The sequence below is a fragment of the Macaca mulatta genome, chromosome 16 (genome assembly GCF_049350105.2).
Source record: "Macaca mulatta isolate MMU2019108-1 chromosome 16, T2T-MMU8v2.0, whole genome shotgun sequence".
Lineage (NCBI taxonomy): Eukaryota > Metazoa > Chordata > Mammalia > Primates > Cercopithecidae > Macaca > Macaca mulatta.
The window spans coordinates 18,611,805-18,638,247 of NC_133421.1; the positions used below are offsets into that span (position 1 = coordinate 18,611,805).

Genomic DNA, 26,443 nt, shown 5'->3' on the forward strand with positions numbered 1-26,443 from the left:
GGTGAACTGTGTGTGTGGTTTCTTGGTTTTCAGGGTCTTTTTTTTTTTGAGGTGAAATTCACGCAACATAAAATTAACCATTTTAACATGTACAATTCCATTGCATTTAGCACATTCACAGTATTGTACAACTTCCACCCCTCTTCAGTTGGAAACATTTCCGTTGCTCCAAAAGAACCCCCCCCACCTTAACTATTAAGCAGTTCCCCCACCTTTAGTCCCCAGCAACTACAAATCTGCTTTGTGCCTCTATGGAGTTACTTATTCTGGAAATTTCATCGAAACAGAATCATACCATACCATATGTGCCCTTTTGTCTGTGGTGTCTTGCATTTGGCCTAATGCTTTCAAGGTTCATCCACCTTGTAGCACAGGTCAGAATTCATTCCTTGTATGGATGGTGGACACTGGGATTGCTTCACCCTTTTGGCTGTTGTGGATAGTGCTGCTGTGAACACAGGTGTGCGGGCATTTGTCTGAACACCTCTTTTCAGCTCTTTTGAGTGGACCCCAGGAGAGGACTTGCTGGCCTGTGACCGTTCTGTCAGTGAGCTATTTGGCATCAGCACCTGGAGCCAGATGTCAGCCCTGCAGACTACTGGGTGGGAGGGCTATGGGTGGGTCCCAAATAGTGCCCGCCCAGAGCCTGGTGCTCTTCACAGAGGAGTCTGGGATGGAAACTGGGTTCCTGGAACATCCCTCAAGAGTGGCACACACGAGTGCCACTATGAGGCAGTAGCACAGGGGGCCATGCAGGTGCAGGGGTGGCTCAGCTACTCGGAGGTTCACGCCTTCTTTCTTCCCTTTTTGTCTGACCTGAAGATCAGCTGAGCTGCCAAGAAAGAGGCAAGTTAATCCTTAAACATTGTTGGAAGAGGGGCTGTGGGGCATGGGAGTTGAAGGCTGGCGACCCCAGGGAGATGTGGTGCCTTCCCAGTGCTAGGTGCTGGGAGCTGCTGGCAGAGGGCACACAGAGACCCACAGTGGTCCCCAGAGGACCTTGGGCCCAGCTAGAGGGAAAAGGCCTTTGCTGCGCTGTTCATCACTGTTACCAGTTTTCAAGCTTTATTTTTTTGGCAGCAGAACACCCACCCCCTTGAAATGAAACATGGAGCTCACGTATTTGATGCGTGAATGTTCTCATGTTGAAGCCCAGGAAGAGAAATGGCACCAGCTGTGAGACCAACTTGACCCCCACGCGCTGCCCCATCCTACACCTGAGGTGGCCCCTGAAGCATGACCTCCGGGGATCTTCACAGTTTGAAGAACCACTGATGTACTCTAATACTTGCAGTCATATTTTTTAATAGAATGCAATATTGGATGTACACAAAAGGATACAAGCAGCATACATTTACAGTATACATCTGAATAATAAAAATGAATGCTCATGAACCTGCCACCTGACTTAAGAAAGAGAACACTGACATCCAGTCAAAGCATCCTTCACGCCCCTCCCCAGTGGTATCCCTTTCACAGAGGTGACCTGGGATGATTTAGGGGTGGGAGCCGAGGCCCAATTGGGTAGCTCAGGCATTGCCCTTCACGACAGTGCTGGTTGAGCTGTTCTAGGGAACACGGACAGAAGCACATTGCAGTGGAGTCCCCTGCTTTTCTGACTCCTCCACAGGCTCAGGGATATTATTCCTATGGCACAGTAAAGGTGTTTATGTTTGTGGTCCTTCAGGCCTCTCTTTGCAAGCAGGGACCCAGGGAGAGGACTCCAGGGGCCATGGGGAACAGGGACCCAGGGAGGAGATCTAAGCACATGGGGAATGGGGACCCAGGAATATTAGGAGTAGGGACCCCGGGAGGGGAGCTCCAGAGCTGTGAGGAGTGGGGACACAGGGAGGAGAGCTCCTGAGCTGTGGGGAGTGGGGACCCGGGGAGGAGAGCTCCAGGGCTGTGGAGAATGGGGACCCGGGGAGTGGAGCTCCAGTGCTGTGGGGAGTGGGGACCTGGGGAAGACAGCCCCAGGGGCCGTGGAGAGTGGGGACCCAGGGAGGAGAGCTTCAGCGGCTGTGGGGAGTGGGGACCCAGGGAGGGCTCCAGGTCCACTGGAAAACAGGTGTTGCCTCTGTCGCAGCCCCTCCTCCTGTCCTCGTCACCAAGGCAGAGGTCCGCATTGTTGAGAGAAAGGTTTTCCTGTCTGCCTGTGCCTTGGAGTCTGTTTCATTTCCAGATGGACCGTATGTAACACAGCCACCAGGAGCAAGTCTAGGGTTAGATGTCGCCTTTTAATGCAGTGCTGTTGGATAGAAAGGACTCTTGAGTAGAAACCAGGAGATAGACTTAAACACATGTTTGTGTTTGGGCGCATGGCAACTGAGAAGTGGGATCAGCAGGGCTGCTCCCCAACAAAGGTGCAGAAGGGGTGGGGATGTGCTAGGGGAGTGGGTGGCTAGGCCAACAGTTCTCAAACTTTCTGGGTTCCAGACCCTTTTATGCTCTTGATTATTGAGGCCCTCAGAATGCTTTAGTTTACCTGGATTATGTCCGTTGGTATTTCTTGTATTAGAAGTTAAAACTGAAAAAGTTTAAACTATTCATGAATTCACTTAAAAGTAACAATAAGCCTATTATGTAGTCACATAAGTAACATATATTCTGAAAAATAACTTTTCTAAAACAAAAAATTTGCTGAAAAGCCCCACATTTTTGACTCTTTGCAGAGCTCTTTACTGTCTGTCATAGTGAAAAACGGCTGGGTTCTCAGAACTTCTGCAGTCTGTGGCCATAGCATGTCCTGTGTCGCCTTTGGGCAGCTCTACTGTACACTCATGAAAGAGTGAGAGAGGAGTCCAAGGATGTCTTAGTATTTTTATTAAAATGGTTTTGACTCAGGGACCTCAAAAAGGGCCTCTGGGACTCCCACCTTTGCAGAACACTGGTTAAGTTGGGCCATGGGCCTGAGGAGCTTGCTGGCCTCTATAGGAGGGGCAGTGCAGTTCATTGTTCCAGGCTGCGCTGCTGCCTGGGGGCCTGCTTGGCTGTGGCTGTGTCAGCTTCCCATAGGTGGTGTCCCCTGACTTCCATTTCTGAAGTCTGTCATTTGCCCACTCCCAGGGAAGTCTCCCAAACTCCTCCCCTTTGCTCCCCAGCATGATGCTGAGTTCCTTTCCCTTTGCACCACCTTTCGTGCCTTTGTCTCCTTGTTGGTGTTCCCAGAGGCTTTGCGATCTTTGCATCAGTGGCCTTGCGGAGGCTGGTAGACATCAGGGGCATCCCTGACCTGCCTCCATAGAGAGCAGCAGAATGCGGGGGCGGGAGTGGCCCAGTTGGGAGGTGAGCCAATTGCAGTCTGCAGGGGCTGGGGTGGGCATGGCTGTTCTGAGTCCTGGGACCAGCAGTCCTGGCATAATTAGCAGAATCCGTTTTCCTTCCCCAACTACCCCAATTAAGACAATAAATTACACTGAGCACCTTACTGATGAGGTTCTGAAGTAGGTGGCTTATTGGCCCAGCTTTTCCTGGGGTGGGTGGAGGTGGTAGCCTGCACCCAGGTTTGATGTCTTTGCACAGGTAGGAAAGAGTCCTTCTGGAGGACAGCCCCCAATCTCTGCCAGCTTCCTGAACTCCTGCGCGGCTGACCAGGCTGTGTGCTGCGGAAGGGTGGTCTGTGGCTGGCTCATCCAGAAGTAAAGGCTGTAGGGCTCTTCCTTCCATGTGTGCCTCATGGGCAATGTGCTTTGGGGCCCCACTGGGTCCCTAAGCCCCCACTTGCAGCCTCCCCGGGCCATGGCCCCAGCTGCATGGATGTGGGGCAGAACTGAGTGCTGTGCTGGTGAGGACCAGACCCCTACCCCTGGGAGCACGTCTCACTGGGGAACATGCCCGTCACCTGTGCCACCCTTTACCTTCTGGAGTGGCCTGCTAAACTGGGAAGGAGTGTCCCATGGGCCAGGGCCAGTGTGGAGCTAGGTAGCCTTGGCACCTGTTTTGCTTCTACTACTTCCTGGCTCTGTGGCCTTGGACAGACCACTGAGTCTCCGTGTGCTACAGTTTCCTGGGGTATAAAATGGAGGTCATGAGAGCTCACATGCCTTAAGTCCTGGGGTTAGCTCCAGTGCCAGCAGGGAGGAGTGCAGACCTGCCCTCGGGCTCCCATAGCTGGGATGTGTGTCCTCCCCGCAGAATGCTTTCCTGCCAGCTGGTGAGCAGGCGTTCTCCCTCGGAAGCTGGGCTTCCTCCCCAGGCACGGCTCTGGATCCTGATGATGTTGAAACACTTGCAGGGGCTGTAGCTCCATCTTCAATACCTGCACGGTGGCTGGCTGTTCGTGGAAGCCTGTGCTGAAGCCTGTATTGAGGACGGTAGTTTGGGTCCACAGCTGTGGCTGTAGAGCAACAGAACAGTATTCTCCAGGGCTCAAGGCCCCATGGACAACTTTTAGTAGTTCTAGCATAGTTTGGTCAACCCGGGACAAGCCTGTGGCCTCTTGAGGGGTCTGCAGTGGTGACCAGTGTTCGTCGGTCCTGGCAGGCTTGTTCTGAAAGAGAAGCCCCCATTCTGAGCATGGTCAGAGGTGTGTGCTAACCTCACTGTGGGTGAGGCAGGTGGGCACAGCTCTGCCAAGAAGCTTCCCTCCCCAGGTGCTTGGATTCAGAGCCACTGATCCTCTCACAGTCCATCTGGGTGGCCACAGGACACACAAAGTCTTGTCAGGGGTGAGGCTTGAGACGGGACTTTGATGTGTGCTCACCCCTGACTTTTACTGACTTACATCAGAATGTCCCAGAAAAGACAGGCAACCTTGAAGTCTCCCATGATTTACAAGCTTAGAAAGAGGGCCAGACGGCTGCTACCCAGGTATCCTTTCTCTTTGGAATTGAAATGCAGAAAACATTATTAAACAGCCTATTTGCTATGAGTATGGAAGTGTTTCCACAGACACCCTTTTGGTAAAAAGAAAAGGGCAAGAATCAACCTGAAAACTACAGAGGATATATTAGCCACAGTTTGCACACATCCTGCTTATGGATCTTTCAGTGACTCCAGTGAGGGGCCATCTGTCCCACCCAGTGCCTGGGTGCAGCCCCCACCCCCACCTTTGGTCCAGATAAGTTTTTGCCCCAAGAATCTGCCCAGAGTTGGGGCATCAGCCCCCACAGGTGTGGGTCCTTCTTCAGGACTGTGTGGAATTTTTCCTCTTGAAGAGCTTTCCTGGGGATGACCGCTCTGCTTGGAGTCTAGGGTGGAGCCTGGTGTGAGGTATGAGGGAGCCCGTGTGGGGTTTGGGTGCCTGCCCCACCCTCAGAAGCAGGAGCCCGGCTGCCTTTGGACTAACCAGTGCTGTTCTGGGGCTCCCACTGGCTGCTTCCACTGTGGAGCACTCCCGTGAACACTGCTTTGGTTTGAGTACCAATGTAAGTGCTGGGTGTATCTTTCTGACCTTGAGGCATTCTTGATTGTGCAGTTATCCAGGGTATACTTGTGTCTGACGTAATTTTTTTTTTGTTAATAAAAAATGGTATGGAAGGAATGTGTGTATTTTTCTATTATAGATGATGAAACTGAGAATCACAGAGATACTGCCTTGCCCTGGGCCACACATCAAGTAGGTCGTGGAGCCAAGACTTGAATTGGCCTTCTCGTTCCCAGGCCAGTGTACATTAAATACCTGGTCCTGTTGGTGGAGCCCAGAGTGTAGGGGTTCCCTAACTGCACCTACTTCTTGTTCTGCCAGGAATGACCAAGACCTGCCCTATTGAAGCCACTCTGCCAGGGTTATATCAGAAGTCCTGCATGCTCAGTCAGGCAGACATCTTCCCCTCCCCTAAATAATAATTGATAAGTGCTGTGTAGTGGCGTTTACATTACAAAAATGGTAAAATCAAGCAGAAGCCCCCAAACCTGCTGCTGATCCCAGCAGTCTGCACAATAGCTGTTTTCTCATCAACTCTCAATCTTTGTCCATCCTTACAGGTGTTATAAACAGAACCAACCATGAGCCCCTTGGGAGGCGTGTGTGCTTCATGTTTTTGTTTGCAGAGCCTTGAGTGGTGCCAGCTTCAGGGCAGCTGCTGGAGAAATTCTGTTGCACACTTCCAGGGGGTGCCATTCACCAGCGGACAGAGCAGCAGAGCCATGAAGGCCTGTGCAGGACAGGCTGGCTGCGTTCGATAGTGTGGGTGGTGCCCTGGAGAGCATCTTGAATCCTCGTCCTCGCTGGTAATTAATGGCCAGGTAGTGTGTTAGGGAGTGGATGTATTGTCACTCTCGAAACTGTTTCTCTGTTGGGTGTTGAGCTCTTCCCACATCAGGAATGAGACTGTTTGCTTCTCTCTTGTGTGAGTTCTTCAGGCCCAGGCTCTGGACGTGGGCTCACTGTATCAGGAGTGTGGAAGCACCATGGCTCTTGCATGGGGCCGTGTGCTGCTGTCTGAGTGCCAGCTTTGTCCACACCCTGTCTCTTATCCTTGGTGGCATAGTGCACACAGTGGCACAACTGGAGACTTGGACTCAAGAAAGGAGAAGTACAAGTTGGATTTAGCCGTGTTGGGGGGCAGGCCCTGGCTCGTGTCTACTTGTGTCTCAGTGCTGATGGTCCATCACTGCTGGGTGCTGACCAGCGTTGTCCTAGTGACCTGGGAGCTGGGGTGTGGGAGGCAGAGCTGCAGCCTGGCTCGCCCAGGACTAATAAGTATACCCGTAGACTTGTTCACATGTTTTATTTATTTGGTCATTGGAGCCCAACTTTGTACTGGGTGTTTCACTGGATGAGGCAGGATTCTTGTCCCCAGCGAGGAGATGTGGTGGTGTGAGAGAGAAGGAATACATGTGGCCTTGGGGCCGGTTAGTGTTCTTGAAGGAGGTGTGGGATTTTGAGGGGTCTGTGTATGGGGCAGTGTATCCTTATTCCGTGGAGTAGAAGATGTTTGTGTATGGGAGGTGAGAGGTGGCAGGACGTGATGGGGTGAGAAGGGTGAGACTCACCTGTCTGCATCGACTGTTTGAGGCCTGCCCTCTTTGGTGCCAGATTGTTCAACGTGTCTGACTACCTTTCTCCTCGCCCACTGCAGTTTAAGGGCAGGTGAGTCCAAGGGGACAGGAAACCTGGGTTAACCACTGTTAGAGATCTTGTCACCGACTGTTCCTTCCTCCTCTTGGAGCCACAGGCCACGTGGAGTGAGAGCCAAGAATGTTGTGTGGGCTAGTTGTGATGGGGTGGCTGTGTCCAGAGACCTGTGCACGTCTGGGAAGCGTCAGTGTTGGCAGCTTGACAACACCAGGTATAGCAGGCTGAGATGTTTTTCCATCCCTTGCTCCTGGCTGCCTGCTTGGGGCAGTTGGGCAACCCAGAGTTGAGACAGTTGGGTTCATCCTGGCATGCATCCCAGATTTGCCTGGGGAGGGTTGTGAGGGGAAGGGACAGAAGAACCCCTGAGAGAGGGGATGTGCGTGACCTCCAGGGAAGTAGCTGGAGAGGCCAGCAGAGCATACGCGGTGCAGCTCAGGGCCATGGCAGACAGACGTCACTGGAGGAGGCCTGTGGCCATCCACCATAGACCCCTGAGGACTGACTGCAGAGGCCACAGTGGCTGAGTTTTGTTTTTCTTTTTCTTTTTTTTTGAAACGGAGTCTAGCTCTGTTGCCCAGGCTGGAGTGCAGTGGCACGATCTCAGCTCACTGCAACCTCTGCCTCCTGGGTTGAAGCGATTCTCCTGCCTCAGCCTCCCAAGTAGCTGGGACTACAGGTGCGTGCCACTATTTTTCCTTTTTTATTAAACTACTTATGTTGAGATAATCGTGTTTCTCCTGTGGTTGTAAGAAATAACAGAGATCCCATGTACCCCTTTGCCCAGGTCCTCCGATGGTGACCTTCTGCAACACTGTGGTATGGCATCGCAGCTGGGATACTGACTACAATGCAGAAAGTACCCAGTGTCTCCATCGCCTTCTCCTCCCATCAACCCAAGCCCAGCCACCCAGGAATCCTCCATTTCCATAAATCTGCCATGTCAAGAATGTTATGTGAAGAGAATCATACAACCCTAACCCTAACCTTTGAGATTGGCTTTTTTCACTCAGAATTCTCTGGTGATTCATCCAGGTTGTTGTTTGGATCAGTAGTTTGCTTTTCATTGCTGACTTACATTCCGTGGTATGAGGGGACACCTAGGTTGTTTCCAGTTTTGGGCTGTTACAAACAAAGCTGCTGTAACCATTCACATGTAGTTTGTGTGTAAGTGTATGTTTTCATTCTCTGGAATGAATATCCAGGAGTGCAGTTCCTAGGTTGTATGGTAGTTGCATGTTTAGTTTTTTAAAAAACTGCCCAACTGATTCACACCAGCAGTATATGAGTGATAGATATACTTACTTTGTGACCTTGCCAGCATTTGATGTTGTCACCATTTGTTTTTCTAGCCATTCTGATAGGAGTATGGTAACATCTCATGTGGTTTTAATTTGCATTTCCCCTGTAGCTTTTGGTATTGAACACCTACCTCTTCATGCTATTTATCTTCTGTAGAAAGTCTTCTCGTGTCTTTTGCTCTTACTCTAATTGGATTGTTTTGTGTTTTCACTATTGAGTTTGAGGGTCTTTATGTAGTCTAAATACTAGTGTACAGTCTAGATACTAGTCCTTTGCAAAAAGATGCTTGCAAAATATTTTATCCTACTTTGTGGCTTATCTTTTCATCTTCCTTAGCAGGACTTTGTGCAGAGCAAAAGTTTTTAATTTTAATGAAGTCCAGTTTATCCATTTAAATTTGTTTCATTTTGTCTTTTTTTTTTTGTATAACATTACTTTCTGTATTAGCTTGAGATAATTTTTTTTTCTTTTCTTTTTTTTTTTTTTTTTGCCTGTGGATGAACGGTCACTCTAGCACCATTTGTTGAAAGACTGTCTTTCCTCCATTGAATTCTTTCTGCACGTTTGTCAAAATTGGGCATATTTGTGTTGGTTTATTGCTAGCTTCTGTGCCATTGATCCATGTGTCTGACTTTCCACTAATACCACACAGTCTTCATTGCTGTGGATATATAGTAAGTCTTGTAATTGGGTAAATAGATTATACCCTCTTTATTTGTTTTAATTAAAAATACTCTAGTTCATTTGCATTTACATGTAAATTTTAGAATAATCTTGTCCATATCTACAAAATATCTTGCTGGGATTTTGATGGGAATTGTGTTAAACTGAATATCAATTGGATGAGAATTGATATCTTAGAATCTTCCAGTCCATGAATACATTATGTCTCTCTTATTTAGATCTTCTTTGATTTCTCTCATCAGTGTTGTATAGTGTTCAGCAGTTCCTGTACATATTGTGTTGTATATACACCTAAGTATTTCTTTCTTTTCTACAGCAATTTTACGTGGTATTGTATTTTAATTTCGGTGTCCGTGTGTACATTGCTAGCATATAGAGATACAGTTGATTTTTGTATGCTGATCTTGTATCCTGCAACTTTGTTGAACTCACTAGTTCTAGGAGTTTTTTGTAGAATCTGAGATTTTCTATACAGACAGCTATGTCATCTGTGAAGATTTTATTCCTTCAATTTTAATCTGTATGCCTTTTATTTCCTTTTCCTGCCTTATTGCACTAGCTAGAAATTCTCGCACTATGTTGAATAAGAATTCTGAGATGGCCATCATTGCCTAGTTCCTGATATTAGAGGGAAAGCAATGAGCATTTCCCCATTATGTATAATGCTAGCTGGAGGTTTTTTTAGAGATGCTTTTATGAAGTTGAGCAGGTTCCCCTCTATTCCTACTTTCTGAGAGGTTTTAAAAATAATTATGAATGGATGTTGGATTTTGTCAAATGCTTTTTCTGCATCAGTTGATAGGACCATGTGGCTTTTCTTCTGTAGAGCATTAATTTGGTGGATTGGATTACATTGGTTGGTGTTTGAATATTAAACCAGCTTCACTAGAATAAATCCCCTTGGTCATGGTGTATAATTCTTTAAATATATTGCTGAATTCTGTTTGCTAATATTTTGTTGATTTCTGCATCTATAGCAGTCCCCCTTTATCTGCAAGAGATACATTCCAACAGCCCCAGTGGATTCCTCAAACCACAGATGGTACTGAACCTGATTGCTCTCAGTCGGAACACATTTCTGATTGGAAACAACCTAGATACCCCTTCGTATCAAACCCACCAGTACTTTTTTCATCTTTTTTTTTTTTGAAACAGGGTCTTGCCCTGTTGCCCAGGCCAGAGTGTAGTGGTGCAAGCATAGCTCACTGCAGCCTCGAATTCCTGGGCTCAAGTGATCCTCATGCCTCAGCCTCCCAAGTAGCTGGGCCTCTGCCAGCACTTACCACCACGCCTAGCTATTTATATATATATATATATATATATATATTTTTTTTTTTTTTTCGTAGAAACAGGGTCTTGCAATTCCCAGGCTGGCCTCAAACTCCTGGCTTCATACCATCCTCCTGCTTCAGCCTCCCAAATGCTGGAATTACAGGTGTAAGCCACCACACCCAGCCATAAATACTTTTTCTATCTTAACTAGGTACTTTATCACACACAAGGGCTGTAACATTTGCAGTTCGAGGTGTGATAGAAAAACTAGCATGAATTTCCTTTTCCTTCTCAATTTCAGCGATGGAAGATTTATTCTTACTGTGCATCTTAATAACCTCAGCATATGAATTTTTTTTTTTCTTAAATTGAAAAATTTTACCATTTCACTTAAGGGAAGCACTTTATGGCTTCTCTTTGGGATATCCAAATTGCTGTCATCACTACTCTTGTGCTTTGGGGGCATTAGGTATAATGCTAGCTGGATGCACAAGCACTGCAACACCACCACAGTCCATCTGATAACTGACGGCTACTAGGTGACTAAGGGGCAGGTAGAGTATACAGCATGGATGCGCTGGACAAAGGGGAGGATCCACATCCCAGGAGGATGGAGCAGGACAATGCAAGATTTCATCACACTACTCAGAATAGCATGCAGTTTAAAACCTGCAAATTATTTCAGGAATTTTCCATTTAATGTTTTCAGGCTGCGGTTGACCGTGGGTAAGGGAAACCGTGGAACTGTGGATGGAGTAGGGGTGAACTACTATATATTAATGAGGGATATTAGTCCATAGTTCGTTCTTTCATTTTTAAAAAATGTTGGGGTTTTGTCATGTAGTTTTGTTTGGTTTTGGTGTCAGGGTAACACTAGCTTCATAAAATGAATTGGAAAGTGTTTCTTCTGTTGTTTTTTTTTTTTTTTAAAGATTATATAGAATTACTGTTAGTTCCTTAAACACTTGGTAGAAATCTCCAGTAAAATAATCTGGGCTCGAAGATTTCTTTTTTGTGAGTTATGGAATTACATATTCAGTTTCCTTAATAGTTACACGATCATTTAAATTATGTGTTTTTTAGAGAAATGGGTCCATTTCCTATATGTTGTCAAATTAATGTTTGTAGAATTGTGTTAGTATTCTTCATTATCCTTTTGATGTCTGCAGAATCTGTAATGCTATCCCTGTTTTATTTCTGATAATAATTTGTGCCATTATGTGTTTATGTGTTTTCTTTTCTTTTTTGGTCTTGGAATTTGTTTTGTTTTGTTTTGTTTTGTTTTGTTTTTTTGAGACAGAGTTTCGCTGTTGTTGCCCAGGCTGGAGTGCAATGGAGCGATCTCGGCTCACTGCAACCTCTGCCTCCCAGGTTCAAGCGATTCTACTGCCTCAGCCTCCCGAGTAGCTGGGATTACAGGCATGCGCCACCACGCCCAGCTAATTTTGTATTTTTAGTAGAGATAGGGTTTCTCCATGTTGGTCAGGCTGGTCTCGAACTCCCGACTTCAGGTAATCCGCCCCTCAGCCTCCCAAAGTGCTGGAATTACAGGTGGGAGCCACTATGCTTGGCTGAAGTTGATCAATTTTATCAGTCTGTTCAAAGAACCAGCTCTTTGTTTCACTGATTTTTTTGTTTCAATTTCATTGATTTCTACTTTTATCTCTTTTTTTTTTTTTTTTTTTTTGAGATGTCTCGCTCTGTTGTCCAAGCTGGAGTGCAGTGTTGCAATCCCAGCTCACTGCAACCTTCACCTCCCAGGTTCAAGCAATTCTCCTGTCTCAGCCTCCCGAGTAGCTGGGACTACAGGTGCACGCCACCACACCCAGCTAATTTTTGTATTTTTAGTAGAGATGGCGTTTCACTGTGTTGGTCAGGCTGGTCTTGAACTCCTGACCTCGTGATCCGCCCGCCTCGGCCTCCCATAGTGCTGGGATTACAGGCGTGAGCCACCGCGCCCAGCCCGATTTCTACTTTTATCTTTATTATTTCCTTCTTTTTCTTGGTTTTGGTATATTTTGTACTTATTTTTCTAGGTTCTTGAGATAGAAGCTTAGATTATTGATTTGAGACCTTTCCTCTTTCCTAATGTGAGCATCATGGTTACATTAGTTCCCTTCTAGGACTGCTTTAGTTGTGTTATTAAGAGGAATGTTGAAGTCTCCAACAATATTTGTGGATTTATTTTTCCTTTTAGTTCTATTAGTTTTAGCTTCACGTTATTTTGCACTCTGATGTTTAAAGGTGCATGAACATTTAGGCTCACTATGTCTCAGTGAATTGACCCTTTTATCATTATGTAATATTCTTGGTTTCTAGTCATTTTCTTTGTGCTGAAATGTAATTTATCTGATCATATAACAACTTTGCTCTCCTTAGATTAATATTTTCAGGATGTATCATTTTTAGTTTTTTCTTTTCAACCTGCCTGACATCATTATATTTGCAGTGAGTTTTTGGTAGACAGTGTACAGTTGAATTATTTTAAAAATTTACTCTATCAATCTTTTAATTGGAGTATTTAGATCATTTAAATATTACATTTAAAATATTTACGGATAACTTAGAGCATAGTTAATGTGTCTCTGGTTATTATTTCTGTTTTGTTTTTTCCTGCTTCCTTTGGGTTACTTGAACATTTTCTTTAGAATTGTATTTTGATTTATATATCAAAATATAAATAGTTTTTAAGTGTATCTTTTTGTATATATTTTTTAGTGGTTATAATAAGATATGACATTATATATACATAACTTGTCACAATCTCTTGGTGGTGTCATTTTACCAGTTTGAGAGAGTACCTATCTGTCCACTGCTTTACCTTTTCCTTGTATGATTGTCTTAAGTGTTTCCCTTAGATACCTTTAGAACCACATTAGACAGTTTTTGCTTTAGTCATGAAACAATTAGAGAACTCAAGAGAAGGAAAGCCTAATTACTTACCCCCTCCCCGCTTTTTTATTGTGTTCTTGCTTCCTTTCAGATGTTCCAGGATTCCTTCTTCTATGATTCCTTTTTTGTTTAGAGAACTTCCTTTGGCCATTTTGCTAGGGGTAAGTCAGCAAAGAAATTCTCTTAGTTTTCCTTCATCTGAGAAGGTCTGGATTTCCCTTTCATTCCTGAAGGATATTTTTACTGGTTATAGGATTCTAGGTTGACAGTTGTTTTCTTTCAGCATCAGAAAAGTAGTGTGCCACTTCCTTCTGGTCTCCATGGTTCCTGATAAGAAATCTGTTGTCATTCTGCTTAGTTTTCTCAAAACTATAAGGTCTTATTTTTTCTGGCTGCTTTTGAGATTTTTTTCTTTGTCTTTGTCTTTCTTTGTCTTTTAGGTTTTTCTTTAGTTTAATTATTATATGTCTTGGTCTGGATTTCTTTGGGTTTATCCTTTGATGTTCACTAAACTTCTTGAAGGTGTAGGTTGCCACTTTTGCCAAATCTGGGAGGTTTCTAGCCATTCTTTGAGCCCTTTTTCTGCTTTACCCTCCGTTCTATCCTGCGGACTCTGATGACATGAATGTTAGACTTCTTGTTACAGTTCCACAGTTCCCTTTTATTTATTCATTTTTTCCTGTTTTTCCTCTGTTGTTAGATGGGATGATTTCTGTTGTTCTGTGTTCCAGTTCACTGATTCTTTCCTTGCCCCCAATCCTTCTGCTCTCGAGCCCACCCAGGAGCTTTTATTTCAGTTACCCTATTTTTCAAGTTCAGGATTTTTGTTTGGTTCTTACAGCTTGTATTTCTTTGCTGTCTTTCCCTTTAATTCTAGTGTGCTCATAATTTCTTGTTGAAGCATTTTATCATGGGTGCTTTAAAATCTTTAAATGTGGGATAATTCTAGCATGGCTGTCATCTTGGTGTTGGCATTTCTTGGTTGTCTTTGTTAATTCAGTTTGTGACCTTCCTGGTTCTTGGTATGATGATAATTTTTGGTGGAAATGAAGTGTTTTTGTATTCTGTTGGGTGACTCTGGGTCTCATTTGAACTTTCTATTTCAGTGGGTTTTTCTGACAGTGCTTCCGTGGGGGAAGGGAGTCACCATGACCACCTAGTTACTCAGATGGAGACAGAAGTCCACCCCTCGGCCTCCACTGATGCCTGAACTGGGAGGCTCCTCGTCATGGGTTGCCTTCCTGCTGGGCAGTGGTAAAAAACCCTGACCCTCCACTGGGCACCCTCTGACACACACTAGCACGGAGCAGGAAGGGTCCTCATTGCTCTTGGTGGGATGTAAGGCCCTTGTGTCTTCTCACGCCACCCTGGCTGGGATGTGGGGCACCTCGTAAAGGTGGAAGTCCAACCTTTGCTCACTTGGGGTGGCATGCTGGCTTTCCCATAGCTTTTGGCCAGAGTAGGGCAATTCTTGGCTAAGAGTTTTCTGTCTTGCTGGGCTGCTCCTTTCTGGTTTCTTCAGCTATGGAAAGTAGCTTTTTGTTGATTCTTTTGGTTGTGTGCCCATTGGCATTTTCAGGTTGCCAGTTCTCCTCTACCCACTCCGGGATAGTGAGACAAAAAGAAAGTCTGGGAGAGTCGCCACAGTGTCCCTCCTTGGGTCCTGGGTCCTTGGCCCACCTGTCTTTTTTTCTCCACCTTTCAGAGTCTTCTTGTGTTTGTCTTGTACATGATGGCCCCAGGTTTTTGGTTGTACTTAGCAGGAGGAATAGGGAAATCTACATCTGCCCCATCGTCCAGGAAACAGAAGTTTCAAGGCACTGTTTTTGAAAAAGCTTCAGGTTGAAGGCACACCCAGACCACCAGCAGTCTCTTCCTAGAGGCCAACCAGAAGTGGAGCCTCCAACTTGTGTGGGTCATGAGTGAAGGCCGAGTTTAATTGGAGAGGAGGTAGCTCAGGGGAGTCTCTCATGTGGTCACTTTTATATGGGATCCAGAGCCACATGCATCCTCTGGGAAGACCTGCATAGAAAGGGGCCCTGTGTGCAGAGCTGCTTGAAACAGGACTCGGACCCCATCCTTTGGGTCCTTACAGCCCAGCTCAGATCCCCCATGTCAACAACAGATACCTGCTTCTCCTGCCTCCCTCCAAAGGGCCCACCAGCTCAGCCAGAAAGCAGCAAAGCTAAGCCTACCCACTCAGTGTTTCCAGAGCACACTCCCTCCTGCCCGCTGCCTTTTGGGCTGTTTGTTTTGTTTTAGTGTCCCAGTTTCAGATTATTACAGGGCTCTCTGGAAGAGAATACCTTAGGGCCTTTTAGAGGCGCTGCCCCAGGAGCAGGTGGGCGTGCGTGGGAGCCTCTGCCCGTGGGCACTTCTGCACTTGCAGACACTGTGGTCTGCTGTGTGGGGGAGGATGCAGCATTTTTAGATAGTCTGAGACATAGAGGAGCAGCAGCTCTTCCTGGGAGGCCTTTCCCACGCCTGGGGGATGAGAACAGGTTGTCTGAGTCAGGACCTAGGTTATGTAAGGAGAAGGAAGCTCAGAGAGGGCACCATGCACCCACTGCTGGCTTAAGCCAGCGGGCACTCACCTCCACTCCCTCTGCACACCTACCTCAGGATCAAGGACACAGCCAGGGCCAGGCAGACCCCATTCCTGCCTTTCTGGAGTGAAGGTTCTGAGGTAGGGGTGGGGGGCAAGTCATGTCATAGCAATGTAATTACATACATAATGAAATGGTAGGTAGAAATTAGTTCTGTGATATGCAATGACGGTAATGGCAGAAGTGAGTCATTAGAGACTGAGGGGGAGGGTCAGGACTGTCCCCTTGAGGAAAGGACATTTCAAGGAAGCCCTGAGGGATGGTAGAGAAGGCCAGGTTTTGCGAAGCTGAGGAGGCTGGGAGAGGCTGCGCAGCCCACGTGGCTGGCTGTGAGAGGGAAGAGTGGCGGTGGTATAGCTGGCCAGGTCCTGTCCCTGGCTCCCTGGGCTTGAGGAGTGAGTTCTCAGTAATTACAGATGGCTACTTGTGACCCCATGGCTCCCTCATTCCTGCCTCTGCACCTGTGTGTCAGCTGCGCCCCTGCCCGGAGAGTCCTCTCCACCCCAGATCTCCCCGTGTATCTATGGAGTCCTTACCTTCTTCAGGGCTTTTTTAAACAGTTTTGTTAAGATGAAATTCACACATCATGCATTTAACCCATTTAAATGATACAGTTCTATGATTTTTAGGATATTCCCACAAATGTGCAGCCATCATCACAGTCACTTTTAGAACATTTCATCATCCCCAAAAGAAACCCTGCACCCCTTGGCTGTCACCCCCATCCTTCCCCCCCTCCCCAGCCCCAGGCAGCCACTCCTCTGCTCTCCATCACTCTGGAATTGCTTTGATGAATGCTGGATGAGGTGTCACCTGTGTCTCAGCCTGCTCCTCCACCCGGAGACCTTGCACCTCGCCCTCTGCTCTGTGTCCGCCCCACCTGCCCACCTGGATCAGTCCCCTCTGTGGTGATCCGTATCAGGAAGTCACAGCCCAGCAAGGTGGCTGCTGCAGGCTCCCTGGTGTGCAGCACCCAGGGCCATGCACGTGGGGGTCCTGAGCAGAGGTTTGCTGAGGATGTCTGGGTTGAGACCAGGGCTTGGGTTCTGATAGAACAGATGCTGATCCCTCGGCTCCCCACAGTTCCTCCTAGAGAAAGGTCGGGTAAATGTAGCTGATTATGTGACAACACCCCAAACCCTGCCTCCAGAGGTGAGGGTGGTGGTGCACAGTCAAGATGGAGATGGAGGAATGGCTTGGCAGGCTGGCCTCTGACCTCACAGGTGGGCACTTGTGGCCAGCAAGAGGCCCAGCTGGGAGTCACAGAGTCCGGATACACACAGGGAGTTGTCCAACTCTGGCTTTCCCGTGCAACGCCTCTGGGTGGGGTCTGCTTAGGATGTGTGCTTCTGGATGGGGTGTGGAGACGCCAAGCGTGTGTGCCCACCTGGAGGCTTGCTGGGCACAGCTGGAGTTTGTAGAGAGCACAGATCTCTCCTTGCCTTTACTTCTGCCTTCCCAGGTGGGATCTCCACCACACACCTTTTAGCCCTCCTGCACTATGTCTGCAGCCAACACCCATCCCCTGTTGTATCAAAGCAAGCCTCTCCTGTCCTTGCAGCTTTCCCCCGACCCCAGGCACACAGCTCCACTTGCACCATTCATGAGGAAAGCCAGTGCTCCTGGGGACCTTGAGGACCCTGCAGAAGAAGCCAAGAAAACAGGGGTTCTTGGTTCAGCCTGGAGGCTGTGTGGCCTCTGGCATGTGGCCTGCCCTCTCTGACTCACAGTCTGCAGCTACCAAATGAGGTAGTGTGGTGGGGCCTCCTAGTTTGGAGAGCACTGAATAAAAAGCACATCAGCAGGGCCCATGAGGGGTCCTGCGTGTGTAAGCAGCAGTCAGAGAACTTGTGTTTTAATTTGTGTTACCTCCCTCCGAAAGGGACTGGATAAATGGGCCTGGTTGTACCTTTTCCAGTGCGTTCTCGCCAGCTGGGTGTGGCTGAGGAAGGAGATGGAGCCAGAGTGTCTGTCTAGATCCCCGTGTTGAGCTCCTACCCGTGGTTTGGGGAGTGGGGACTCTGTGGATGGTAAAATAAAGCAATGCCTCACATTTGTTGAGACCTCACAGGCCAGACACTGCTCAGTGTTCTTTGTGCTCATGCAGCTTTTTAAATTGAGATATAATTCACCTATCTTAGGACTCACTCTCTTAAAGTATACAGTTTGGTGAGTTTTAGCATATTTACAATGTTGTGCAACCATCTCCACTGTCTGATTCTAGAACATTTTAGTCACCCACGAAAGAAACCCCATACCTGCTAGCTGTCTCTCCTTATTTCCTTTCCTCCAGTCCCTAGCAACCGCTAATCTGCTTTCTGTGCTGTGGATTTGCCTATTCTAGACCATTTGTGTAAGTGGAATTCTGTAATATGTGGGCTTTTGTGTCTGGCTTCTTTGACTTAGCATCATGTTTTCGGGGTTCCTCGGTGTTGTATGTTAGTGCTTCATCCCTTTTTCTGGCTGAATAATGTTCCCTTATGTGGATCCATCAAACTTTGTTCATCCATTCGTCTGTCCGTGGATATTTGGGCTGTTAACCACCTTTTGGCAAGTGTGAATAATACTGCTATGAACATTCATGTGCAAGTTTTTGAGCCCCTGTTTTCCATTTTCTTGGGTGTGTATACATAGGGGTGAAATTGCTGGGCCCTGGTAACTCTGCCTTCAACTTTCCGAGGAACTGCCAGACTTTTCCAAGGTGGCAGCACAGTTTTACATCCCTGTGCTGGGTTTTACTGATTGCATTATCTCATCAGTCCTCACATCAGAGTCATGAGGTTTAGGTAGAATTGTCATCACTCTCACTTTTCAAATCGGAGAGTTTGAACTGAAAGGGTTTCTGCACGCAGCCACACAGCCAGTCAGTTGATCATTCTTTGGCCAGAGCTGGCTTTGATCACAAAAGCAGTCTCTTCTCAGGCCCTGTTTTGTGTCTTCAGCATGAGGCTTTTTGACTGTGTTGTTCATGTCCTATTTCCTGGCTCCTGGCACACATTGATGCTTACATATTTGTTGAATAAAATGTCATTTTTTCCTGATCTTGGTGGCTTGATCAGTAGCTTGCAGGAGACAGCATGTCTTAAGGGATCCTGTACTCTCCAGGTTCTCACACTCCTGCCAGGGCCTGTGTGCTCTCCACCCTGGATGCTGCAGAATCCCCACCAGCCTCTGACTCTCAAGCAGCCACAGATGCACTGCGGTGGGAATAGCGTTATGACCTCTGCAGAGCAGAGGCAACGTCTGTTTCCAGCGAGTGCTTGCTGTTAACTTGACCTGTTCTCTCTTCTGGGTTGAAGGCCGCTGGTGACCTGCCCTCTTTTTTCTCCTCTAGGCAAAGCCCATTTATGGCGGTTGGCTGCTCCTGGCTCCAGATGGGACTGACTTTGACAACCCGGTGCACCGGTCTCGGGTAAGCGCATCAGAGCCAACTCTCAGGGTGGGACGAACCAGAGAAGGGACCCATCTAAGGGTGAACTGGAGAGTGGAAGAGGGAGATGGAGAGTTGAACAGTGGATCCTGGGATGGCAGGATCAGCAGGGCTTCCCCATTTGGCGCAGTTGTATGTTGTACAGAAAAGGTCTCAGTTATATGTAGTTATGTGTAGTGCTCCCTTCAGAATGAGGAGCACTCATGTGGATGTTGCCTGTTTTATGGGTCAGCTTGACTGTAGGAACAGTCAAATGGAAGAGGCAAAAGAGTGGTTAAAAGTTTGCGTTATGCTGAGCAGCTCCCAGTTCCTTCCATGCCAAGGCCCGTCCCTGTAGTACCTCTCTTCCCCGTGAGCCAGGGGTTCAGCACACTAGCACTAGTGAAGGGTTGGGGGCCCAGAGGCCTTGGCTTACCTCTTACTAAAATGTACATTGCCCAGGGCGGGGCCCCGCTAGAGCTGGTACCACCATTGGCCTGACCTGTGGTTTGTTTCTCTGCCAGGAAGCCCCTCTGTATTTGACTCCAGTTACAAAACTCTCCTTCCTCACAAACTAAAGTGCTGCCGCTTGCACCCTATAAATTGCTTCTACTCAGCCCCCTCCGTCCCTGGGAGGTCCTTTTCCTCTTCTTAGTTTCTGCTGCCCACCCCTTCCCCACCCTGAATATTACACTTTGGAGTAGGGACCTTGGGCTGTGTATTCTGGTCCCACAGGCCTTGCATTGTGTCTCTGGTCTTTGGGATTTCTTCTATAATGGGTTTTGATTTCAAAGGCAGCACATAAGGCCCTTGGAAATGTTCCTAGGAAACATGTTCAGGTGGCCTCCTCTACACACCCAGCATAGACCAGCCCTCTACAGGGCCTCTTTGCAAGGCCCTTTGAGTCCCTGTTCATGCCACCCACACAGGAGGACTCAGGAATAACTGGTCCAGCTGGACTGCAGTTTCCAGGGAGTAGTTCCCTTTCCTATTTTATATTGAGGTTGTACACAATTGCCATTTCCAGCCTCTGACAGGAGTCATTATTATAAATGAGAACCCTGACCCAAAGCAGAAAGGTGTGCTTTTATAGTCAGTTCTTGTGGCCTTACTGCCAGTTAAACTTTGAGTATTGTTGGGCCCTCCCCTCTCCTCCTGTTACAAAACTCTCCTTCCTCACAAACTTTCTTACAGTGCTACCGCTCCTTTCCTTCCCTTTCCCTTTCCCTTTCCTTTTTTGGAGACAGAGTCTTGCTCTGTCACCCAGGCTGGAGTGCAGTGGCGTGATCTTGATTCAGTGCAGTCTCGACCTCCCAGGTTTGTGTGATCCTCTTACCTCAGCCTCCTGAGTAGCTGGGACTACAGGCGTGCATCACCATGCCTAGCTAATTTTTGTGTTTTTTTGTGGAGACAGGCTTTCAGCATGCTGCCCAGGCTGGATTGGGCTTGTTAAAATGTTGAAAATAGGTCATGGACCCTTGTGATGATTTGGGGCTGGGAGCTGTGCCTGTCATTCATGACCTGGGCCAGCAGACTCGCATTATGGACAAAGCCCTTCTCCCCACACAAAGGAAGACATACACCTCATAGTCCTTTTCATTTCAGCTCCTGGCGGCATCTGACCACTGTGGGCATTTCCCAGTGGTCTGGCTTTTGGAGGGAGAGTAGAGCGGGGGACGCTCTGTGCCATTTGATCACTCCTTGGATATTGGAGTTATTTCCACTGGTCTTGCTGCTCCTGTGTTTTGATTTTCATTAGCTCGTTTCACCTCAGTGAATTCTGGAGCCTGGCTGTTTTCGTGCGTCCTCTTTGCCAGTGGATCATCAGAACAACCCCTTTTGTAGCAGTTTCCCAGATTTTTTTCAGAAGTGGTGAATCCGTGCCTTGGCATTCCTGGATTATTCCATGTCATGTCAGATCATTCATCAAATATTGACACATATCATGTGATGCATTCTGTGCTGGGCACCATCAGGAATACAAAAAGGTAACCACACATTGTTTCTGCTCCTGAGGAGCTTCCAAATGTTTGAAAAAAAAAAAAAAGCTTCTTGTTAAGCCTCAATCACTCATGTGATTTGGGCCTTTCTCCCAGCCCAGTCCTGGCTGATGAATCAACATTCTTATACCTCGGGTCCCTCTTTTCCTGCCACCTGCCCCAGAAGTGGAATCTGTGGAGCCACCTTCCTTAGATACGGGCTTGTCAGACACGGGAACTCCAGAAGCCAAGCTCTGGGGCCAGGACCCAGATCCTCCTAACCACCCTCCTTGTGCTCCGTTGCAGAAATGGCAGCGACGGTTCTTCATCCTTTACGAGCACGGCCTCTTGCGCTACGCCCTGGATGAGATGGTAAGTGTTATCTTTGCCTACTCCCTGTCCCCAGCCTTCACCAAGTACCTCCATTACAGTGCCCTTGCGTTGTTGTGTGAGAGCACAGCAGCTATGTGCTCTCACTTGTGTCTGTTTGGGAGTGTGGAATGTTTTGAAGAATTTGTGGCACCTGCTGGAGACAGCTTTAAAAACCCAGACCTTTGGTTTGAAGCATCATCTTCTGTGGTCTTGAGTGAGAGAAAGAAGTGAGGGAGGAAGTCATTTCTGTTCAAGGCTAATAGTGTGGACTTGGCTGGAGCACTCCTGGTTAGGGGAAAGTGGGGGCAAAGTCCTGGGTCACAGTGAGGACGTTTGCAGGCTGTGGACCTGTGGGTGTGGGGCGGGGGCTGGCCCATGTCCTCACGTGCCTAGTCCTGGGGCTGCCTCTCAGTTCTGAGACTGTAATTGGTTTTGCTTGTCTCATTTGAGCTTGGCATAGTTTTCTGAGCTGACTTCAGAGGCCTCCTGGTCACAGGGTCAGCGTTCTTCTGGTCACTAAACCAGGCAGACAGGCTCCTTCCTGCTCCCCACCTCCCTGGTTTTCCAGCTACTAACTGGGCTGGATGAGTGTTTGCTGCTGTTGCCCCAGAGGCCAAACCTGAAAATCAACTAGGTGGAATTTCTGGCTTTTCTTTTTCTACCCATTTTATCTCCTGACTTTTTCTGTAAAGGAGATTAGTGTCTCCTAATTAATCTAAAGCAGGACTGCATTCCAAACTTTGTAAAGGGTTGAAGATGGGAGATTTGATTGCCTTTTCCAGTTCCACTTGGTGGGTGAATGTTTGTATGCACATATGTGCAGCATTGTAAAATTGGGACTGTCCTGGAAAGTCTGGTCTCACTAGCCCCTGCCTATCCTACCCAGAGTTCGTTTCTTTGCTGCAGGGGCGAGACAGACTCTGGAAGTATGAGTGGAGATAACTGTGCCCTCTAGGGACCTTCCATACTGCGGGAGGGGGTGGCGGGGGCGCCTGGGATTTTTGGGTAGTCATTATAGCTCACATGTGCAAAGACCAGAAGTGGGCGTGTTTGTACTCCAGTCCTAACCTTTGTGATGTGATACTTTTTCTACTTTTGTTTCTGGGGTGAATTAAGAGGATGATACTGTAATCCTGTATCAACTGTCACCTCACTGGTTCCTTCTTAAAAAGAGTTGTCTTCCTTTTCATTCTTTCTGGTGAGCATATTTGTACATCATGATTAGAGCATAGGGGGTTTTTGCTGTGGGAACATCTGTGCTCCAGGGTAGTGGATTAGAGGTGAGCACCGATGGTGGACTTGGCTGGAAGTAGGAGCAGGGAGACAATGCATTTGGACACTCCATTCCTTTGAGGCAAGAAAGCAGACCTGGAGGATAGACTTCACACTTCTTGTTCTCCTGGCTTAGCCCTTACACAGGGAGTAGCCCTGGAGTCAGCTGGGCTCCTGCAGCTGTGAGGTTTACCTTGCCTCCCTGTGGCTGGCTGACTGGCTAAGTCCTGCAGTTGACTCAACAGTATCAGAGGAGCCTCAAGAGGTCACTGGATTATATTCAGGCTGGGCTGGGTCATGAACCATCCCAAAAAAACAGAGCTCCCTGCACTGTTTCCTTGGGGACTGATCATTTCAGTCAGGAAATCTTTCTTTAGGTCAACTAAAGTCAAGCAAAATCCGTTATTCCCTCTGGCTCAGTTGCACAAGCACAAAGAGAGTAGCTCCTGGGGACGCCTTGGTGCTGGCACAAGTGCAGAGCACATGCTGCCTCCCAGGCGTGGCTTCTGGATAATTGAGGCCGCCTAGCCAGGAGCACCGACACTGGTTTCCCAGCAACCTGGATATGAGTTGCGTATTATTTCATGGAGTGCTCAGGGAGAGGTGGGACTGTGCCGGGGATGTGGGGAAAGAAAGAAGCCCCAGGGAAAACTTGGACTGAGCGAGAGCATGGGGGCAGGCCCAGAGCTGGGAGTTTTGGGCCGTGGGCTGCTTTCTGGCAGATGACCTGGGAGCTGGAGAGACTGACCCAGTGAGCCCATTAGTAAATACTGCTCTGCTTAGTCGAGGCCATGGAGGGGTTTCCCTGTTGTATCTGGAAGGTCACAGGAGAAGGTTGCAAGGAGGCAGTTGGGTAGAAGCCAGGTGGGAGGAGGCAGAGGCTGGAAGGATTTCTCCAGCACCCAGTGCTCTGCATCAGGGTTTGTTCCTCAGAGCCACTCCCCAAGGTGAGCAGACAGCCCATGGCCCAGGAGCTCCAGTTTAACGGTCAGCCACCCTGAGCTGAGAGTCCCACCCAAAACAGGCTGGCAGGATCCTGAGACCTGGAGCAGGAAAACTCCATTTCAGGCAGGCTCATGTGTGGGTGAACTCAAGCCAAGCTGGAAGCTTCCTTTGTGAGTGCCTGGAAATAGACCAGTGGTCCTCAGCGTCGTGCCTCCCAGGGCCACTGGCCATGTCTGGAGTCATCCTTGATTGTCACAACTGGGGCAGGGCTGCTGCTGGCATCTAGTGGGTGGAGGCCAGGGATGCTGCTGAATCTCCTCCACTGAACAGCCCCCAGAACAAAGAAGGCTCCAGCCCAAAATGTCCACAGTGTCAAGGCCAAGAAACTGAGCAATTTTGACAAGGGTTTATTTAAAATCTTATTTATTTTTAAAAATGAAAATGTAAATGTGATTTGCTATTAGCTCTGCTCTTAAACAGCGCAGGACTCACCTGTCAGATTTCCTGGGAGTGAGGGGGATGATGGCGCAGAGTCAGCTTGCTGATGGTACAGTGCCAGTCGTGGAATGGGGTGGGCCTGTTTCTGATCTGGAGAGGCCTGTGGGGTGCTCCTGCACACCAGGCAAACCACAGGGCCTGCAGAACTGCGTGTGTGTGTGTGTGTGTGTGTGTGTGTGTGTGTGTGTATACCAGGGAACACATAGGTGGCACTCCCTGCATGGTGCCCTCAGACCACGATGTTGCAAAGCAAGCCCTATCTCAGCATTTGTCTTCAAAAGCAGCAGCTCTGAGCAGCCCCTGGCCACCTCTGACCCTCCCAGGCTCACATAATAAACTGTAGCATTTAATGGCTGGTCTGTGCCCTCCACACTCAGTCACCGTCTGTTTCGAATTGTTGCTGACATTTATACAGTGTTACCGTTTGATTTCATTTGAGTGTTACCTTGCCAACTAGACTGACTTCTTGTTGTTGTTGTTGTTGTTGTTGTTGTTGTGGATGGGCCCCTGATAATTCTTGGTGTTTCTCCCCATTGTCTAGCATGGGGTTTGGGCGGCACAAATCTAGCCAGGCAGTAAATGTTTGTGGAGTTGAACTACCAACTTTGTAAATGCCTTGCTGCATAATTTCTGCTCCCAGCTTGAAAACCTTAAGACAGAGGGTAGGTAGGAAAAGAGAGAAGATAGGATAAGGGGTGTTCCTCGGAGGGAGATATACGGATGTAGTGACCCTTAGGGATTACTCAGCAGAAGGGAGAAAACCTCCCAAGAGCTCCAGAGAACCGGGATGGGGAAAATTCAGTTACCTCAGCCCCACTGTGTTGGGACCTGGAGAGGAAGATGGACATCAGGAGGTCACAGCGTGCAGGAGGAGGAGGAAGGCAGCAGTCCCTGGATCTGGGGACAGTGGCTTCAGGAAGCCCTTTCTGCTCGGGGACTTCTGCAGGGGCTGGGGCTGCTGGACCTCATCCAGTTCCGGAGGCTGACCATTGCCTCTCCAGGCAGCCCAGAGATGGGACTTACTTTGGGGAATCGCTTTTCCTTTTTTGGGAAATTTCTTTCTCGATACACCCACGTACCCTGTAACTGGTGGGTGTGGAAGAGAGGCAAATTTCCCGAAAAAGGAAAAGAAATTTTTCAAATGCAGGCTGAGGTGAGATGGGGTCCAGGCTGCCTCACAGACAAGTAAGAGCCTGAGAGGTTTGGCTGGGCCCCTGTTTTTTCAGGAGTGGATGAAGCAACAGTCTAGAAACCTGGATTGCTGCCTCTGTCCTCTGCCTTTGTTTCTCTGCCTATAAAATGCTGCCCAGGATTTTACCTAATTCTGCCACTGAGTTTTTGGGGACTGATGTCAAGCTGAGGTGTGGATGTCACCAGATGTCACTAGAAGGCTCTTGGGAAGAGCTCCAGGTCTAGAAGGAGAATGGGAGCTCCGGGAGCTTGGGGTGGAGCAGGCCAGGCCATGAGGCTTTGGGATTCTCACAGGCCTGCTCTCCAAGGCAAAAAGCTCATCAAATGCTTTGTTAGAATGTTTTTAACTGTGGTAAGTACACAGGAAGTTCACCATCTTAATCGTTTTTAAGTGTGCAGTTCAGTGGCATTAAGTACATTCACATTGTTGCACAACCACCACCACCGTCCCTCTCCAGGACCCTTTTTGACTTGCTAACTGAACTGTGCACCCATTGAACTATAACTCCCTTCCCCAGCCCCTGGAAACCCCCATGCTACTCTCTGGCTCTATGAATTTGACTCCTCCAGCACCTCACATAAATGGGATCGTGCAGTGTTTGTCCTTTGTGACTGGTGTATTTCACTCAGCGTAAGGTCCTGAAAGATCATCTGGGTTGGTGTCAGAATTTCCTTCCTCCTGATTATGGTAGGTCTAATGCTTTTGGACCGTGTCTGCTGACCCCGAGCCTCTCACACATGGAAGCCATAGAGAGACTGAGGCCACCTTCTGTGGCAGGCATGGTGCTGAGGGCCGGCCTGCAAGGTGTGGAGCTCTGCTCCATCCTAGCCTGGAGAGTCCTTGAGCGTCGTGAGAGATGAGAGCTGCCTGACTGTAGGGGCCATGCTAAGGACTCAGCTCAGCTCATATCCTCAGACATAGTAGAGAAAACACTTTTAGCTCTTGGATATGTGCCTTTTTCAGGGACAACCTGGGAGTTTGTCAGTTCCATAAGATGTGAAG

The 26,443-nt window shown here is 48.0% G+C and overlaps 1 protein-coding gene across 10 annotated transcripts in view; it reads left to right on the top strand.

Annotated features, from left to right (window-relative positions):
* The window catches only part of MPRIP (myosin phosphatase Rho interacting protein), a 143,721-nt gene that overhangs the window by 13,996 nt on the left and 103,282 nt on the right, over positions 1-26,443 (top strand). For 6 of the 10 annotated variants that reach the window (XM_077970465.1, XM_077970464.1, XM_077970467.1 and 3 more), the window contains exons 2-6: positions 7,587-7,697; positions 7,806-8,053; positions 13,260-13,329; positions 19,109-19,186; positions 21,469-21,534. In XM_077970465.1, coding sequence (XP_077826591.1) covers positions 7,869-8,053; positions 13,260-13,329; positions 19,109-19,186; positions 21,469-21,534 — 399 coding nt within the window. In that variant the 5' untranslated portion in view covers positions 7,587-7,697; positions 7,806-7,868. The remainder of the gene's footprint in view (positions 1-7,586; positions 7,698-7,805; positions 8,054-13,259; positions 13,330-19,108; positions 19,187-21,468; positions 21,535-26,443) is intronic. The other 4 variants (XM_028836061.2, XM_077970470.1, XM_015118730.3 and 1 more) reach the window with 1 other exon arrangement.